A 17,315-nucleotide genomic window follows, 5' to 3' on the forward strand; every position below is an offset into this window, starting at 1 on the left:
ACGCTGTATTCCAAAACGCTTCTTGCTGTCGCCTCTTTTCTCAAAAAACGTACACGCTGTTAACAGCTCTACGGAAATTACACTGTCTAGGGGAAAACATTGTCATATCTTTTCTAACAAAATTTTTTTAGCCTCTATTTCTCGAACTACCAAAAACAGACGGAGGATGTACACTCATTGCAACTGTTTTCCTGGCGATCTGATGTACAACTTAAGAAATTACTTAGGAGCATCACTTCAAAAGCCCAACAGTAGAGAAACATCATGGATGGGCTACGAGGTTACTACAGGGAAAACTGGGACGAAATATATGACAGATCTCGTTCATCAGCTTCCATCATTTCAACGAAACGGCGCGTGCAAGTCTTAACGCGGCTTTTATACTTTTGGTCAGCAACAGAGTGTGACGAAAGTTTCGGGATTACTTCTGGTCTTCCTTCCCCTCCAACTCCAACTGCCATTGAGTTTCCTTCAAACTGCCTGCATATAGATAGTGAGTCAAAAAATCACACACGAAATACCAATTGAACAGTTTTATTAAAAAGTAGAGAGGTATTAAGTACAATTCCAGTAGTATAGCTCAAATTACTCCCCGATTTATCATGGTAGTAGTCACTTTCATCATATTGCTTCCCGAATAAAAAAATATTACTGTAAATTGCGGTTGAATTTTCAGTCTAAGGGAACACAATGGCCGTTAGTTAAAAAATTCTATATATTACGTAGGGATTCACAGAGAAGATTTATTGTCACACAATGTATTCTAATTTCAAAACGCATCAGTAGCTAGAAAAGGGCACAATTGCCTTTGGTTGACTTTCCAAAATAGCCTGGTGGATTATGCGTACAAAATCTTTGTGAATTTCAGCAATTCTGGAAAGGGATCTTCAATAAATATCAAGTTTTGTCTCTGATTACGATAAATATCTTTTACTGTTATTTCATATATAAACATGCAATTATTCTGTACTTGCTGGAAAGCAAGTAGCAATTTGAATATTCTTCATGAAATATTTTGTCATCTTGTTTCTCCCTTTTAAGGAAAAATAAATTTGCAAATTCCCCATTATGATTTTCAACTTTGAATAATAGGAAACATTTAACAACCTTACAGTCGTCGGAAAGCATCCAATTAATTATATTATACTTTATCATTACTTCTTCATTTCAGTTTTCATTCTCATCAGTAGTATTTCGCAGACTCAATCAATCTACTGAACCGCCTGCTTGCCGGCATGAATAAGATGCTCTAACTAGCATACAAAGCTATACCCACATTTCTCTTTCAAAGTTTTTCCTTTACGAACTTAAACAAAGGAAAAGCACTTTAAATGGTACCCTTACCAACAAATCAAATAACACATGCTTGAGTTGTGTGTGTCAGTCATGTAAAAGGCGAGTAAAAACCACATAAACAGACAAAAGAAAGAATGGAAATAGTACGACGACTACGATTGTGCAAGACGTTCGAAGGCGCACCTCAGTCAAATCGTTTCCAAAGTGAATATCAATTCAACAAAAGGTACGCCTTCTTTTCTAATCTTTTTCTTCCGTACATGTCACTAATTCCGTTTGTATTTCGTCCATTTTATGAGTGTCTGCGGTGACCGGTACAGAAACATGAGCTTGGCAAACAAATCTTCTTCTAACTTGAGTTCCTTGCTCTCTCGCACCATGAAGATATCCAGGCACAATTTGAGAACCTTATCAACGTTTGGCATCTCGTCAAACATGATACGGTAGGATATGGAAGTGAAAAACAGACGGACAAACTTGCCAACCAACCAAACGAAACCCACATAAAGTCCGATTATCCTGAAAGAGATCATCGAAAAAACCAAAATGAAATAAAAATCCGTAATAATTCAGCAGTGGCACATCCACGGGATGGCTCCTTGCCCAAAGTTTCCAGGTCAAGTTGATTTTCGTGGATAGACAAAAACCGCAGAATCCAGAGAAAAATTAACAACAAACTCAACCCGCATGTAATGTCGGGAGTCGTACCAAGGCTACAGAGGTGGGAGGCGAGGCACCCTCTAATGCACCATCGTGGTTCCCTGCTCCCAAACAAACTGAGGCGCTATGACTTTTTCAATTAACAGTCGTCTCAATCAAGAGTCAATATATTGGCGACAAAGTGCTTGATCTTACATGACACACTTTACCATACCAACAGGCTTATGTTTTTTCTTTAAACTAGCAGTCTATAGAAAATAATGATACAAATCCACCCCCCACCCCCACCCCCACCCCTTCATTTAATTTGTATGAGTAAAAAGACAACAAAATTGCACGAGCCTGGAGGGCGAGTGCAATGTGTAGTCTTTAAAAAATTTACAAGTGCTTATTTACACCAAATTGCACGGGAAATCATGTTGTTACTTGTTAATAATTTACATGAAAAACGCACAACAGAAAGTAAAGACGGACGAAATTTTGGCAGCGCGCGAGCGCGCTATTTGTAATTGGCACTCGTGTTGCAACTTTTATTCGTGCAACATGAAAATGGAGTCGTTTTCACCCAATCAGACGCTCGTAGTTTTTTCATGTATTTGTTCATTATTCAATAAACTATGTATCTTGTGGACTGTATGGTAGACAGAGCGGAAAATTGCAATAAAAATCTTGGAAGTTGAAGGGTACACACAATGATTTAAACATCCTACCCAGTGCTAGTGAAGAAAGAGAAGTGCAGCGGCGGTACTAAGTCATTGAATGTGATCATTTCCAGTACATGCGGAAAATTGCAATAAAAATCTTGGAAGTGGAAGGGTAAACACAATGATTTAAACATCCTACCCAGTGCTAGTGAAGAAAGAGAAGTGCAGCGGCGGTACTAAGTCATTAAATGTGATCATTTCCAGTACATTGTCCTTGGCACCAAAAAGTGGAGTGGGACTCTTCTGTGTCAGTTCCCACCAATCAAACACGCTCTTTGATCGCATGCGCAGACGGCACGTCACAAAGTTGGCTCCGTCGTTATTTAAGACTGCAGTGACCGAGCCACTAGCTGGGACGCGTACGAAGCTTGGGAACAAGTCCTTAATCAACCTTGAAATCGAATATGAAAATTAACTCACAAAATGATAAGAATGATCAGGAGAGTTGTGGATGGCAAGGTGTGAGGAACTCGAAAACATTGAAAGATAACATAAGAGCCTCGGAAAAGTCAAAAGCCTATTTGAATCTGAGCAGGAATTAACTCGTAACTTTTTGGTTATGGTGTTATTTAGCTTTATTCTCTGTGCAGAATATCCTCAATCTTTCCTTTTATTTCAAGTTCACAGATGTATCAATTCACGTTGAAACTGTAAAATAGGAAAAAGAAGATTAAAAAAAAACAGTTACCTAAAAATTTCCACGTAAGGATATTTAACAACAATATAAAGCAGGTTTCCTTACACGTCATCTTTGGTTGAGTTCCCTTCTAACATAGCAGCCAGTTGACTTTTAGTGGAATTGTCGAGGAGGACCTGGGTCACACCGGATATGGTCTCCTGTGCAAGGGCCGTTTTAGGCTCTCTAATGACAAATGAGCAGAATGAATAAGCAGGTTTAATGAGAGTAAGATGAATATACCATATTCTCTCTCAAATTGCGATTGATATTAAAAACTTCACGGGTTCTATTCTGCAGAGCGGGAGCGAAAACGGCACAAGTAGTGTGAAGGAAGATTCTTTAATCGAGGAGATGACAATCTGAAATCGTTCATGCGTACTGACATTTCCACAAGTTACGGGATAACCAACACATTCTTTCATACTGATTACTGAATTTTAAGCAATTTTAAATAACAGTTCCTCAGCTACATCGACACTTGAAAAAACGAAACATTTAAAAGATTGCCAATTGAAATGTACTTACTTAGGGGCTGGTATGATTTCCTTTATAAAATGTATTTTAATATTTTCGATAATTTTCAACCACTTTTTCCGGAGAAGTAGATTAGGGGGAATGTGGAAATAGGAGTTTGTGGATCAGGAATACATTGAGGAGGAGAAAATGATGGAGACAAGGTCAATTAAAAAATGTGTGATAGCGGGGTAATGGATGAAATGGGATTAATTGTCTACTGTAACAGCAGGTTCTCGTTGACGAGAACATGTAATACGAACGGCAAAGAAATGCGGACAAACGAGCCATCTCGCTAACCGGTTGGTTACTAGTGGCCTCGCCGCTTGTAAAACAGAAAGCACGAAAACCTTGCAGGATAAGGGAAGCCGTGCAAACGATCACAGGTAGCCCAACTCTCACCTTGTAAACTCATAACTGAAGCGCATTGTAACGTTGTTGTCGGCAAGGTACTTAGTCATTAGGTCACGTGATGGTGGACTGATGGTCCAGATGGAGCTAGAATTACCAACAATCTTCACCTGAACCACTGTACCTCTCCCTTTAAAACTTTGGAAGAATGTCTCCAACTATGAGAGAAACTTGTGGTTAAAGTCAACAAAAAAAGTTTGATATGCAGAAGGATGATATTTTACATTCCTCGACCACCTTGACAAATCCAATCAAAAGCGTCCCTACATAGCCATTTAGAAGAATATGACGTATTCGTGTTTTCATAAAGCGCCGTGTTCACTCGAATGGCTCGAAGCGCAAGCTACAGCCAGTTGCAAAATAATGAAATACCTTGAGCAAAAAGCGTGTTCAACAACTTTATCAGATAACCCAAGAGAAATTAAGTGCAAAAAAATACAAGCTCTCCCCCTTTCTCGATTCAAAGTTTTTGATCGAAGTATTGTACATGATACTGCTTAGCTACCAACATTGAAAATAGGGGAGTGGGGGAATACATTACGTTGGGTCACAAGGTGAAAAATTGTCTTTTGCAACTGGTTGTAGGTGCATACAACGCTAAATGGACCTACGAGAAGATTAAACAAATTTTCTTATCGACATTCTCATCACGGTTGCTTATCAAAAATCCTTTTGGTTAGAGAAACCAAACCTCTCGAAATGACTGATCTAACCCTAGGGTGTTTGCAGGCTCCATTAATTACACAGTAATAACTTTTATAGCACTTCATAAATCACACGGTTCGAGTCATAAAGTAAACAGCTTCCACACCTACTCTCAGAGAATATGAGTCCACAATACAACGAAATGATTATCTTTCGCAATTGAAGGGGGCTTGGTGAACAAACATTTTAACTGTCGTAGCTTGTTACAATTTAAGAAAAGGTAAAAAGTTGAATGGAGAGACCACTTTGATTTGACGGTCAATAACATTAATTTTAATGGGCGAAACGAGATTTTTTGGGGGTTTCCAGAAATTACTTTAGGGCCAAGTCATGTGAGCACCTCAGTTTCTGAATATCCTCCTGGACGTTCTTTTTTTATCTTGTCGATTTCCATGTCAGACAACACGTTCAAAGATTTCTCTTGCGCGCTGACTTTGAATAATGGCTGTGGAGAGGGAAGATAAACATAAAAACGTTTAATGAAGTACTGAGCCGTGACTCGCATTATGAACTTGATCTGGGCATGAAATGCTCTTTCACGTGGAGATCAGCTCTTCACTTAACCCAACAGAAGGCTCTTATTACTTCCGCCGCCGCACGAGTGTTTCCTCTCCCGCGAGAAAGTTGGAGGCCTGGAGCAAAGCGAGCCGGAGAGAGAGATCTGCAAGGGGTCTGGGTCCAGATGCAGATAAAGACCTCTCGCCGGTGCGCTTGCCTCCAGGCCTCATACTTTCCACACAGGAGAAGAAGTAGTATCAACTCAGTGTTGATACTACTAAATTACCCTGTTATACTCTCCCACCGACGTAGCCCCACAGTTTCTCCAAAAACTTACCCCCTTTATTTAGCAGAGTCCGTTAGCTTAAATGAATCGATCTCACACTGGGAATTAATTTAAGGTTACTCCTGAGAATTAAGGTTTAACTGCCAGAAGTAAACATACAACTAAGTATGCACAGACCTGGTATCCTCCGATAGACAGTGTGAACGTTGCGTCCTGTGGCAAGTTACTTGTATATACAGAATTGATGTAGGACATAAACAAAAGAGGAAACCATATCACGATCACCAGGAGAGCCACCAGGAGTCCGCCTAGGCCCCATTTGCTAATAGTCCAATACTTTTGGCCCCTGGCTTGAAACCATGTCTAGACACCAAAGAAAAAATGGATTAACCTGTGAATCAAGTTTACTTCACCATAGCCGTGGCCAAAATTACCTTCTCGGCGTAAGTCACAGTAAATTGAGAGAGGTTACGCGTGACGTTTGCGGCAAGTGTCAACAGCAAAATTTGAACTTCTCGCCATCTTTGATCTACCGTTTTCATTTTACGCATAGACCGATCACATCGACCATCAATAAGAGACTTTTGCAATACTTCATCAGGTTTAAAATCAAGCAAAATTTTTACCGCTTGCCTTTGCTGTAAATATCCCGTTTAAACTCAGGAAAACAACGCGTTCCACCCCAACCACACTTTTCCCAGCCGCCACTTGATATCAGTTCTTGAGACGTTTTGGGTAACGCAAAAGCACACAACTTTTTTTATTTTAACATGATGGACAAGGGGACAAAAGCGGATAGCCGCCATTTCTTTTCTACCGGCTCTAAACGACTGAACCATTCATTCAATAACTCCAGTGGACTACCGCTGGCAAAACTGATCTCACCTTCTCGGATTCTCTGTAACACTTCAAGACATAAATGTTAGCATAAATATCCTCCATCTTGAGCCAGTGATACAAGGTCAGCGTGGTATCCGTACAAACCCAGTCCAACACACTGCGCAACTCAAGAAGGAAGGGAATGGCCTGGAAACTAGTAACATAACAGATGATGGAGACAAATCTAATCTTGAAAATAATTTCGTGGCAGATCAAGGAAATTGAAAATGAAATTAAAGCTCATTTCAAGTGGTGAATTGAGGGAGAAATTTCGACGTTAGAGATCATCTTTTCAATCTCAAACGGACTTACCCCTGGAATAGAATTCCACTGGTCAAGGTATAGCTCTTTGTCAAAAAATTACCCAGAATCCTGGTCGGGTAACCGCAACGCACTTGATAGGCGGACAGACCGAAGTACATACACATGAAGATGTACATGAAGATTGCGGGAATGTTCTTGATAAAAGGCCTAGAGTGACGACAAAAAGCATATTCCGTACAAATATTCCTTCATGATTTTCTCAAACTGCCACCTTTAAGAATGGCAATCAACCAAGAACAACAAAAAAAATTCGGCACCAAAGCTAGGGCAATAATAAATCTAAGTGTATATGTAAGGATTTAAAGCGCAGTATGTTCGGATCTGAACATCTCTATGTTCGCAGTATGTTCGAACTGAGCTCCCTGAGAGTCGCTGGCAAACTAAACTGCAGGTGATGTATAAGGTTTGCATTTGACAAGTACTAAGCACACTGCTAAGAGCAACAATGTCGAAACTGATCTGTGTGCAGTAAGAGAGACGTAATGTACTGCGTTCCGTCGTCGAGAAACGTTTTTTTTTCTTTCCTTTACATACCTTTGCGTAACGAGCGGCACGATAAAAAACATGAACAAGTGGAATGAAATCACCAAGAAAACATTGTAAATCAGCTTTGCAATCACAAACTTCCTTAAATACAAATATCTGTAAGGAAAAAATAACGAAGTGTTTTAAAATAATCATATCACTTGCAACAATAACAATATCCAAGAGTCACACATGCACTTTTAGCCAAGGAAATCATATTTACCTGTCGATGACGATGAGAAAAAACTGCGATAACAACATGTAAAGAAAGGTTTTCGGCACCTACAAAAAAATTAGGCGAAATGTCAATTAGATTAAGTCTGAAACACATATCTTTCTACCAAGCCTGACCTACAATCCACAGATGGCATCGAAAACAGTCTCCAAAGAGGAGAAATTGAAAAGCGCGGGCTAGATTGAGTGGTATGGAGATGACGATCAAACAGATGACGTCAAATGACCAAGTAGTGATTCTAACAGTCCTCTTTTGAACCATGCAATACGCATGCTCTACCTATACCAGTCGTCGAGGACTAGAAAGCCAATTTATCCATATTATTGAGAGGAATAAGATGAAAAACCCTTTTTCAAATTCATCCACATTTGTAAGGGGGATTTTGGCTCCTGCTCAAATAACACTTGAAGAAAACACAACTTACCACATTTTGCTCAATTATCTGCATAAATTGCGCTTGCGGTTTCGTCTACATACAAAAGAGAAGAAACTTAGAGAGAGGAATAATGAACAAAAATACATTAAGCACAATTAACTCATATATTTATTTCTCCTGAATTCTCGTTTAAGTCTTAAGACTACTACGCGAGTTTTAACTCCAATTAATATATCACCTTTTGTTCTAAAGGGTAACACTACATTGCAACTAGTGAAAAGATCATCTTGTACTAAAAGGCGTTCCATTTTCAGTCGATAGGAGAGACATACTTGGCGGGTGTTAAGTTACGTGGATTGGCAGAAAATGCACGTTTGAAGGCACTAAAGTCTCATTTAACTAAATATTACACATCCCTGTAGGCTGACACGGGCAATTCCAGGGATATTATTGGAACTCTTAAAACATCCATAAGCAGTAACCTCTAGGTAACTACGGTGATTCATACTGCTACTCGTCGCAATAGTGTTAAAATGCATGTCAGTTCAATGGCATGTTTTAGCGTTGTTGTAAATTGAAATCGATAGCCGCTGACATGTACAATTAGCTGCAAATTTCCATATCAAAATGCAACTGGTTCTTCTACGACAAGTAGTCCCTTTGAGGGGTTAATCTCGAAAACAGCCAATTTCAGTCCCTCTAAACACTTGTTCCACTTCCCTGATGATGCCGTGAAACTATGAAAACTCGGAGCTTTCATTCTTTTCTAATGGTTACAGTAGTTACGGCCTCACTGGAAACTATCATGCCATCTGCTTCCGAAGTCTGTCTAATCAAGAGGTATTGAAATGTTCCACTTTACCGACTATTCTGATAGTCCATTGGTAAACCTTCTAGTCCCCACTGACATTTATACCGTTTACTTACATTAAAACTGAGAGATTCCTTACCTCTGAAGAGGAAAAAGCCGACCAACTGAACACAATTATGATGAAGATGATAAACTGACACGCGAACATCATAGCATAAACATCCACAGCACCAGAACCAACTTCAGGATCATAAATACGACGCAAAAACGTAGCCACTGGATGGCACAATCCGCTGAGGAAAGAACAAAATTGAAAAATGTATGTTCAGAGGAAATGCATTGATTGAACTGCATGCTGTTAAAATGCGCAAGGAATGTTATTTACCATTCTTGCTTGCTATTTCTCTCTTCACCATCCGTCGCATTGGTTGTCTAAAAAGAAACATTTGAATTTTTTTACTTATTTTACGTTTTACTTTGAAATGGTTTCTTGGCAGAGCAGATGGTAGAAAATTAAATGTTTTTCATTGAGGAGCCTTCATGTCTACCACCTAAAACGGTCGCTTTTGGACATGGAAATCTGCCCTGAAAAAACCTTGTCCAGGACGAGATCTGCTTATGTATGCGAACTTCCGTGCACACTTTCCAAGGAAAGGGTGCATGATTCAAGGGAAACCAACTTCAGCAAATGTTTATCGACAAAGGACGCTATCAAGTTTTCTATGCTGATGTATAAAGGAAGAAGAAGTCAGCTTGTGAACCTATAGGCACATGCCGGTTTGTCTAAAATATCAAAAGAAGAAATTACGGTAAAAACTTCTTTTGATCGCGAGAATCTCTCTATGAAGACGGTTGGTTTCAAAACGTTTCCCTCCCTTACGTGTTAGCTATAAGGCTAAAATCATGAGAGCTACAACACAGTCAGCACCGAGATCTTCCATAAACAGTAGTGACTGACGGCAAGGAATACGCACCACCTTCGTAACAGCTTGGTTCGGTGTTAATTTGCCAGATTTCTTGCGCAGGCGAACAATATATAAGCGAACATTTAGACTAACCTGCGATTGCTGAGTTGATATGCTGCTCTCGATGGAAGACGATCTGTCCAGCACTATAGAGCCAGAATTTACTTTACTAAAAGGACCTAGGAAAAGATGATAAAAAAAATTACAATTATCCATGCACTTCAAACTTCCAGCTGCAAAACGTCGGCGCTCTGGAAGCCTCGCTTCTCATTTTAGCGGCTATATCACTCAAAACTGTCACAAACCCACTAGCTGTAAATACTGGATGTACCTGGTGATATGGGTGACATTGGTGGTTCATCAGTATCCTCACCGTCTTCTCGATTCGCGTGGTCTCTCCACAAACCGTGAACCTAAAGTCGAACATACAAAGATACAAAAAAAATGCAATGTGGGGAACATATTGCAAACGGTTGTGTATTGGACTCCCATGTATTTTGATATTTGGTGGTTACACCTTTCACCCATATTTGATCAGTTCGATGGTTTAACAGCACAGTTATTTTATAGTCTTTTTGTAATCCATCCGTTTCTTAACTAGCAAATTCAAATTTAATCACACAAGCGTGCTTCATATTTCCAATTTGGATACTGATGATGTTGCGCCTCCAGAAATCCTTACACATCTTTCGTGCCCTTCAAACTTCCCCCGTGCTTCATACCTCGATGAACGCACAGAGACGCACGAGCCAATTCTTAACTGAGCGGGAGTTTTACTGGTCCACTAGGGAACCAAAGAAGGAAAGCAGAGTCCCTTAATGCATTTAAGCGTGGTCTGTCTAAAATTATATTAAAATTGTATTATATTTACGACATTTCCCTGGTGCTTCTACTTTTATTTGTTTGCTTCTTGGCTTTTTTTTCCTTTTAGTTTCTAAATTTTAGGACCCTTATGTAAACCATATCTTGTAACGTTGGCATCCTCAACAAAGATCATTACTACTTAAAGAGAATGTTACCTTCAAGGAATATCTGTGAAAGAACAGCACCAAAAGCAACAGCAGATCATAGGCAGACGTGTGTCCAACCCGTTCAATACCAATAATTCTCGGTGTACACAACGGACTGTTCTTCTCCAATCCGTCTGATGGATTACAATCAGTAATGTCGATAAACTGAAACTTGAACAGATACTTCAAAACAATTACGACTTGTGTGTACGTCATCACAGTGATCCAAAAGATCTTGGTCGGCCTGGGAATGGACAGCATACCCCACAGGAATACCAAGAAAGGAAGAGGCATCGATAAGATGCTGGCGTACACCATGTGGTTTAAAATCATCAGCATGTAACACAGGATGTCAGTGTTTGCCAAAAGCGCGTAAATGAAAGCTATTGTTAGACGAGAGATACGCATGTTGGATTTACGCCAGCTTGCACTTCCGTCAATATCCTCAAAATCCAAGTTTGAGGCAGACCATGCGTCCTCGTCCTCCATAGTAAAGCGTGACGTCATACTCTGTGTGTTAAAAAACTACTTGTAAAATTACTACTTGAAGGTGAGGCTGAGTATAGCATATATATGTAAAAATTGTTACTAGAACTCTCAGGCCAACAAAGGCGCACCGCGCCAGGAGGATCAATAAAGATTCGCAGTCCAAACCTCACAGCAAACACGAACGTAAAGAGTTAAAAAAATGCAAGGATGGACAACTTCTGACTTAAAAAAGATAAAAAATTTAATAAAAACGTTTCGGTCAAAGACCTCCTTCAGTTATTTGCAGTATATGTATGTTTATATATATATGTATATGTATATATGTATATGTAAAAAGGCACACGACTTTCGTGCTCTTTCTAACTGCATATTTAATGACTATCCTTAACGTGCTCCTGGACTTCGAGGATGTTTACCACGAAAAAGGTGAGATATAGCCGCCTGCCATAGCTCTCAGCTACAGAGCATTACTCTCTGCTTACGAACACTCGATAGACTGGGAGACTTAGAAGGCGGCTGAAATCTTAACACCATGTTTCTAGTAAAATTAAAATCCATCTTGCTAACCCTTTGGCCCCTAACAGAGACTAGCATCTATTTTTTTTGTCACAATATCACCCCTGAATCACACATTTAAGGTCACAAGAATAAAGGAAATGATCAACAAATTCTCCTTTCCAGCACTTCTGGAAATGTATGGAGATAAGTATGGAGAATATGCATACTGATATTTGGGCGTAAAGGGTTGAATGTAAGTTACAATATGAAAGAGAAAAAGTATTCTCACGCGCACCTTCGTATCTGCTTCGGGATCCGAAGCTTCACCGAGCCGAATGCGAGCACCACCGTAACCAAGCTTAGCACGACGTAGCTTCTCATGTCTCTTCTCTTTTTGTTCTCTCTTAAGCTGACCGGCGATCTCTCTGTAGTCTTTGGAGATGTCATTTAATAAGTCGATGACTTTATCCACAGATATAGCGATATAGTAATACAACCAGCTCCACCATTTTTTAATTTTGTTGACAAACCCATCCGCCTGGCCGTCATCGCTACTTGCTTCCGGGACGAAAACTTCTACGAATTCATCTTCATTGCCAATTGAACTGCTAGAGCTCTTCCGACCCCAGGCTGCCCCTCCTGTGGCCTCTACTGGAACTTCGCTCGGTTTCTCTGTGATCAAAATTATTTTAGCAAAATGAGGAAGCAAGAAAATTCCCCCCAAAAGTTCCTAGTTACAGGGCAGGGTGACCACTTGAGCTAAAATTGATGTGGAATACTAAAAGGCGGTCTGATTAATGAAGAGGCCTCATCAAAGAGATGGTCATTGCCGTGTGTTGGGCTAAATGTAACCAAATCTCGAAAGTTTTTCACACCTCATTAATAATGTCATAACTTGCTTTCTTGAACTTCGTAATTTTTTCAGGGTTGAAATTGATTTTAAATCTCGACGTTTCGGAAAAGTACGCTTTTTTTCTCGTCACTTTTCTTCTCTCTTCCTTCTTTAACCTTCCTTCTTTTCCCTTTTTCAATAAACAAGAGACATACCCTTGTCTCCAGTCTCCTCAGCTACACCTCGCCCTCTTTCTGCCTCAGTGGGACTGTGACTCCTGTCATGTGTTGGACTCCCCGTCGCTGATTCACCCTCGGACTCTGCTTCTGATTCACTTTCAAACCACTTGTAATCGCCGGAGTAAATTGCTGCAAAAGATGAGAGAAACGAGAGCGAGACATGTCAAGCACTATAAGCCAAATACGAAGAAAAAGAAGCCAAAAAAAATAAAATATAATTAAAAAAAGCTTGTGTATGATGGAGCAAATATACACCAAGCCAAATTAATGATCCATGTCATATCTATACCAAGTAGCAATGCAGAGCCAATTTTATTTACGTGTAAAATACTTCAAAACAGGTTGCCGGCGGAGGTAATTATAACCAAGTGCGACGCCGGATTGTAACGGATGCAATGGTTCACAAAGAGACAAACGACCCTGCATTAAATCAAAACGTCGATTGGTTGGTAGCTTTGAGCTTTCAGCGGTTGGCGTAAAATTGTACAAATTTCTTTTGATTTGAAAACCGCGTGAAGAAGACACTGAGTACGTTAAGTCTCTAGCAAAAGGTTTTCCAAGAGCGAAAAGCTAACGGTGGCATTACAGACAGTGCTACCTTCATAGTGTGACTGGGGTTCGTACTGCATTCCTGCCGGGTGCAACTTGGCCAGTTTCTGTTTCAGCTTGTGAAGCCTGAAACAAAAAAGTTACAGCAAAATTAAAATATTGTCAGTTATAACGGGGCACCAAGCTGAAATGCACAGTGAATAGTTAGCCCTTTCACAGTGCGGCATCTAATATTCTGGGTAACACCTCGATGTGGCAGGAGCGGGTTATCAAGCGTTCAACTTACGATTTCCTGATTCTATCCATCTTCCCTTTGTCTTCTCGTCTCACGGCATCTAACTGGGCACGAACATGTTCATTGACTAACTCAGCACCCCTAAGGAAAACAAACATACATCCATAACTTCAATTCACAACAACAGAGACTTCAGATTTACCTAGTATTGTAATACAAATATAAATTTCAAAAATCTACATTAACTGTGAGTAAAATCGTATAAGAATTGATGAGCATCCATAAAGAAATCGAAATTGGAGTAATGCTTTTTAGGGAGGGTTGAAAGGGAGGGAGGAGAGTTTCATTGAAAAAGTAGAAATTTAAGGCTGGGTTCGCAACGCAGATCCCTGTGACCGTATCACTAAGAAGATGTGAGCACTCTCGCTGCTGCCATAACTGTTCTCTCCCTTCTAGAAGTGCAAGAGACATGAATTTTTAGCCGTTCCTGACCTGCTGGACATGTCTGACTGCTCTCTGTGATCACGCACCACGTGCTTGAAATAATCTGATGTGAATACACGATACTGTATGACAAGGAACGTGAAGCACGCGCAGTCCATAGCAAGTCCCGTGTCATCAGGAGCCACACAAGGATCATTCTTGGTTTCTACGTTATTCTTGTATCCACCTTCTCTCAAACAGTACAAGCTCAATAACTGTAACGCCCAGCAGCCGGTGTGCTTTTTCACATATTCTACATACACACAAGACACAAGCTGAAAGAAATCATAAGGACACGAGAGGTTAAGATGTAGTTAATCTTGGATCACAGTCTGCTGAAAAATTCGCTGAAAACAGCATATAATAACTGCAATAAAAAGGTAACAAATAAAGCGAGACAAAACAAACAAAAAATACGAACGGATCCTCAAACATGACCCACAATTTCAAACTGTAGAAGGAGTATTCAGACGTCGATGGGGTTTACGGAAAACCGTGTTGTCGTAGCCTGAATTTCCTTCGTTACTCTTCACCCCCGATGATCAGTTCGTTATTTTTGTGATTACCAAACCGACCGTAAACCGACCATACAGGTCGCGTCATCCCCATTACTCCTCTTAATGTTGGAAATACTATAACGAAAATTTTGGTGACCTAAGAGTGTTCACAAACGAGCAATACTTCAAATTGTGCAGGGGTAGGAAGAGAAAAATTCACAGAGAGCAAAATTTTATCCTTGACCCTTGTGACGAAGGAGGCGAAAATGTGTTTCTCGGGTATGTACTTCTCACGATCATAAAATCTAGGAAAACATTCAAAACGTATTACAATGTTTGCATTCAGTGCTTTAAGTAAATTTTCCATAAATAAAATGAGTGTCTTTTACCTGTAAACAAACTTTAGCCAAAAGCGTGAAATAATTGTATCCTATGAAGATTTTCCAAAGTCTGAATAGTCTTGTCCTCGGCTGAAGGTAGAGCGCTTGGCCGTGCCACAAGAAGAAGAAACACCACAAAATAAAACCAAAATTGAAGATGCTAATGGTGCTTTGAACAGTGATGTATACTACGGCTAAAGTCACCCAGTACATGTGTTGAAATACGAACACCTGCAACGATAAAGTTACCAGTTACTTTCTGTAGAGAGAGGCGTGGTTTGATAGAAGTAATGTCTTGCGTTGGGCTGCCAAATGTGCCGAAGGGGGAGGGGTAAGGGTAGGACGGGTGAATTATTAATGTCTCTTACAACTAAAAGTGGGACGGAGAACGTTCCTACTGATGTTGTCTGTCAGTCACTGTATGAAAATAAAATACGAAGAGTTACCAAAGACTCGGAAAATAGTGGTATTCCTTTGACTGATAGAGCGTAATACACTGTTCGTGACGAAGGAGAACGTCAATTGTTGATTTTCGCCGATGTTTACAAAGTCTACCTTAACGAAGTCAAGCCAAGTTATATTCCACATGAAGTCAGGAGTAACAGTTTTTCCGCGGCTTCCTCGTCTGTTGGAATTAAAAGCTGAACCCGAAGAAGCTTGCTCAGTTGATCGTTTAAAACGCTCCATAGAGAACACGTTTTCTTGACAACAGGCGAATAGCAGTTGGAAGAAATCACCTAAAAAGAAAACCATTATCAGTCAAGAGTCACTCAATTAGAATCAAGGAAAACTTAAAAGTCCCTCGCGTCACAACACGTGACATTTGCTACCAAGCATAGAAACCACCTGACAGTCAACCTCAAAGGAGTAGCATCAGTTGCAATAAAAAAAAACCTCTCACTCTCAGTAAAAACAAAAATATTGTAACAGGAAAGATCAGTCAAGGTACGTCACACACGACAAAAAAGTTCATTTGAGGTCACAGGACTTACCTAAAAGAAGCTTAGGGTCGGGTGGGAGCTTCACATCGGTTAAATACAGCCAGTGAACGAGGTTAGGCTTCAACGCATTGGTCCAGGGATAAGCTACACCGGGAGGATAAATATGGTTATGGTTAGAAACTTGTTTATGTACACGGAGAGAAATCTTCAGCAACAGCTTAATAAAGCAAAATGAGCGCGATCTTGACGGAAATATTCAAATTCTGCGTTGCGGTGTCCTGCCACTGAGCTTCATGGAAATCCTGAAAGAGTTAGGCCATTACCAGGTTCATTGTGCTTTATTGCAGTTCTCACGCTACAGCTCTGGATGAACATAAATCCAAACAGAGATTTAAAAAATGGATACAGCCCGCCGGGTAAATGTTTTGAGAGCAGCTGAAGGGTTACCAGTAAAAACGCAAAACAGGTATTACACAGACAAAGGACAGCACTACAAACCGATACAAGTAATCCATCGATAAAGTTAAAACTTTGATCAAAAGAACGATGTTTCATACCCAGACATAGTGCAGGAGGCCATCCCAACACCAGGAGATACTGCAGAGGTAGGAGCACTGCCAAGAAGCCCACATAAACAGGCCACACTATCGAGCAGTTCTGTCGGCCCAGTACCAAAAATGTCCCTAGCCAAATGGCATATACCACTGACGTGATGTCACAACGGACAGCCATATTTATTACGATCATAACTAAGCAAACCTGAAAACGGTGAGAGGATAGCCAGTCATATCTAACAACCTCTACTCAGCCTAACATCCGATACAGTGACGAGTAACCAATGGATCTCATCACTTGACGAAGAGTAGCAGTACGCAGTCTTTAAGACGCGAGCTACAGCACAGGTGACTAAATTGCGAAATACAGCATCAGACATCAAAGTAATTGTTCCTTGATCAGCAGGATGAACACCAACAACCACTAAAACAATGCATGTGAAGGTGTTGGGGGAAGTGGAGGAATTGGGAAAAACTAACGTTCGACGCCGACTGGATACGATGCCTTTACAATATGGTGCAAATGTTAGCATCAGTTCATTCGTTTACTTTCCCACCCCTGGCTTGTAAAGCGTTTTGAGAACCAGTTTAAAGGCTATGTCAGTCAGTTTAATAACCAAATTGATGAAAAAGGTAGTTTTGCTTTTTAGGCAGACGTTGTCACGTTATCGGAAAGTGGAGGGGGTACCTGACTGATACGGCGAACTTCTCACGCGCCAGACTACCGTAGTAACTAAATAT

The 17,315-nt window shown here is 40.3% G+C and overlaps 1 protein-coding gene across 2 annotated transcripts in view; it reads right to left on the reverse strand.

Moving 5' to 3' along the window:
* Window positions 1-518: 518 nt before the first annotated feature.
* Window positions 519-17,315, reverse strand: part of LOC131774252 (piezo-type mechanosensitive ion channel component 1) — a 31,773-nt gene continuing 14,976 nt past the window's right edge. For both annotated transcript variants that reach the window (XM_066163744.1, XM_066163743.1), the window contains 25 exons: window positions 16,578-16,779; window positions 16,072-16,164; window positions 15,635-15,816; window positions 15,089-15,310; window positions 14,212-14,477; window positions 13,771-13,860; window positions 13,534-13,610; window positions 12,912-13,064; window positions 12,160-12,536; window positions 10,887-11,387; window positions 10,199-10,280; window positions 9,961-10,046; window positions 9,288-9,334; window positions 9,042-9,195; window positions 8,140-8,184; window positions 7,704-7,762; window positions 7,490-7,597; window positions 6,944-7,102; window positions 6,638-6,785; window positions 5,930-6,115; window positions 5,309-5,413; window positions 4,255-4,421; window positions 3,403-3,522; window positions 2,800-3,051; window positions 519-1,815 (listed from right to left, as the gene is read on the reverse strand). In XM_066163744.1, the coding sequence (XP_066019841.1) occupies window positions 1,563-1,815; window positions 2,800-3,051; window positions 3,403-3,522; window positions 4,255-4,421; window positions 5,309-5,413; window positions 5,930-6,115; window positions 6,638-6,785; window positions 6,944-7,102; window positions 7,490-7,597; window positions 7,704-7,762; window positions 8,140-8,184; window positions 9,042-9,195; window positions 9,288-9,334; window positions 9,961-10,046; window positions 10,199-10,280; window positions 10,887-11,387; window positions 12,160-12,536; window positions 12,912-13,064; window positions 13,534-13,610; window positions 13,771-13,860; window positions 14,212-14,477; window positions 15,089-15,310; window positions 15,635-15,816; window positions 16,072-16,164; window positions 16,578-16,779 (4,134 nt within the window). In that variant the 3' untranslated portion in view covers window positions 519-1,562. The remainder of the gene's footprint in view (window positions 1,816-2,799; window positions 3,052-3,402; window positions 3,523-4,254; window positions 4,422-5,308; window positions 5,414-5,929; window positions 6,116-6,637; window positions 6,786-6,943; window positions 7,103-7,489; window positions 7,598-7,703; window positions 7,763-8,139; window positions 8,185-9,041; window positions 9,196-9,287; window positions 9,335-9,960; window positions 10,047-10,198; window positions 10,281-10,886; window positions 11,388-12,159; window positions 12,537-12,911; window positions 13,065-13,533; window positions 13,611-13,770; window positions 13,861-14,211; window positions 14,478-15,088; window positions 15,311-15,634; window positions 15,817-16,071; window positions 16,165-16,577; window positions 16,780-17,315) is intronic.

The sequence above is a fragment of the Pocillopora verrucosa genome, chromosome 3 (genome assembly GCF_036669915.1).
Source record: "Pocillopora verrucosa isolate sample1 chromosome 3, ASM3666991v2, whole genome shotgun sequence".
NCBI lineage: Eukaryota > Metazoa > Cnidaria > Anthozoa > Scleractinia > Pocilloporidae > Pocillopora > Pocillopora verrucosa.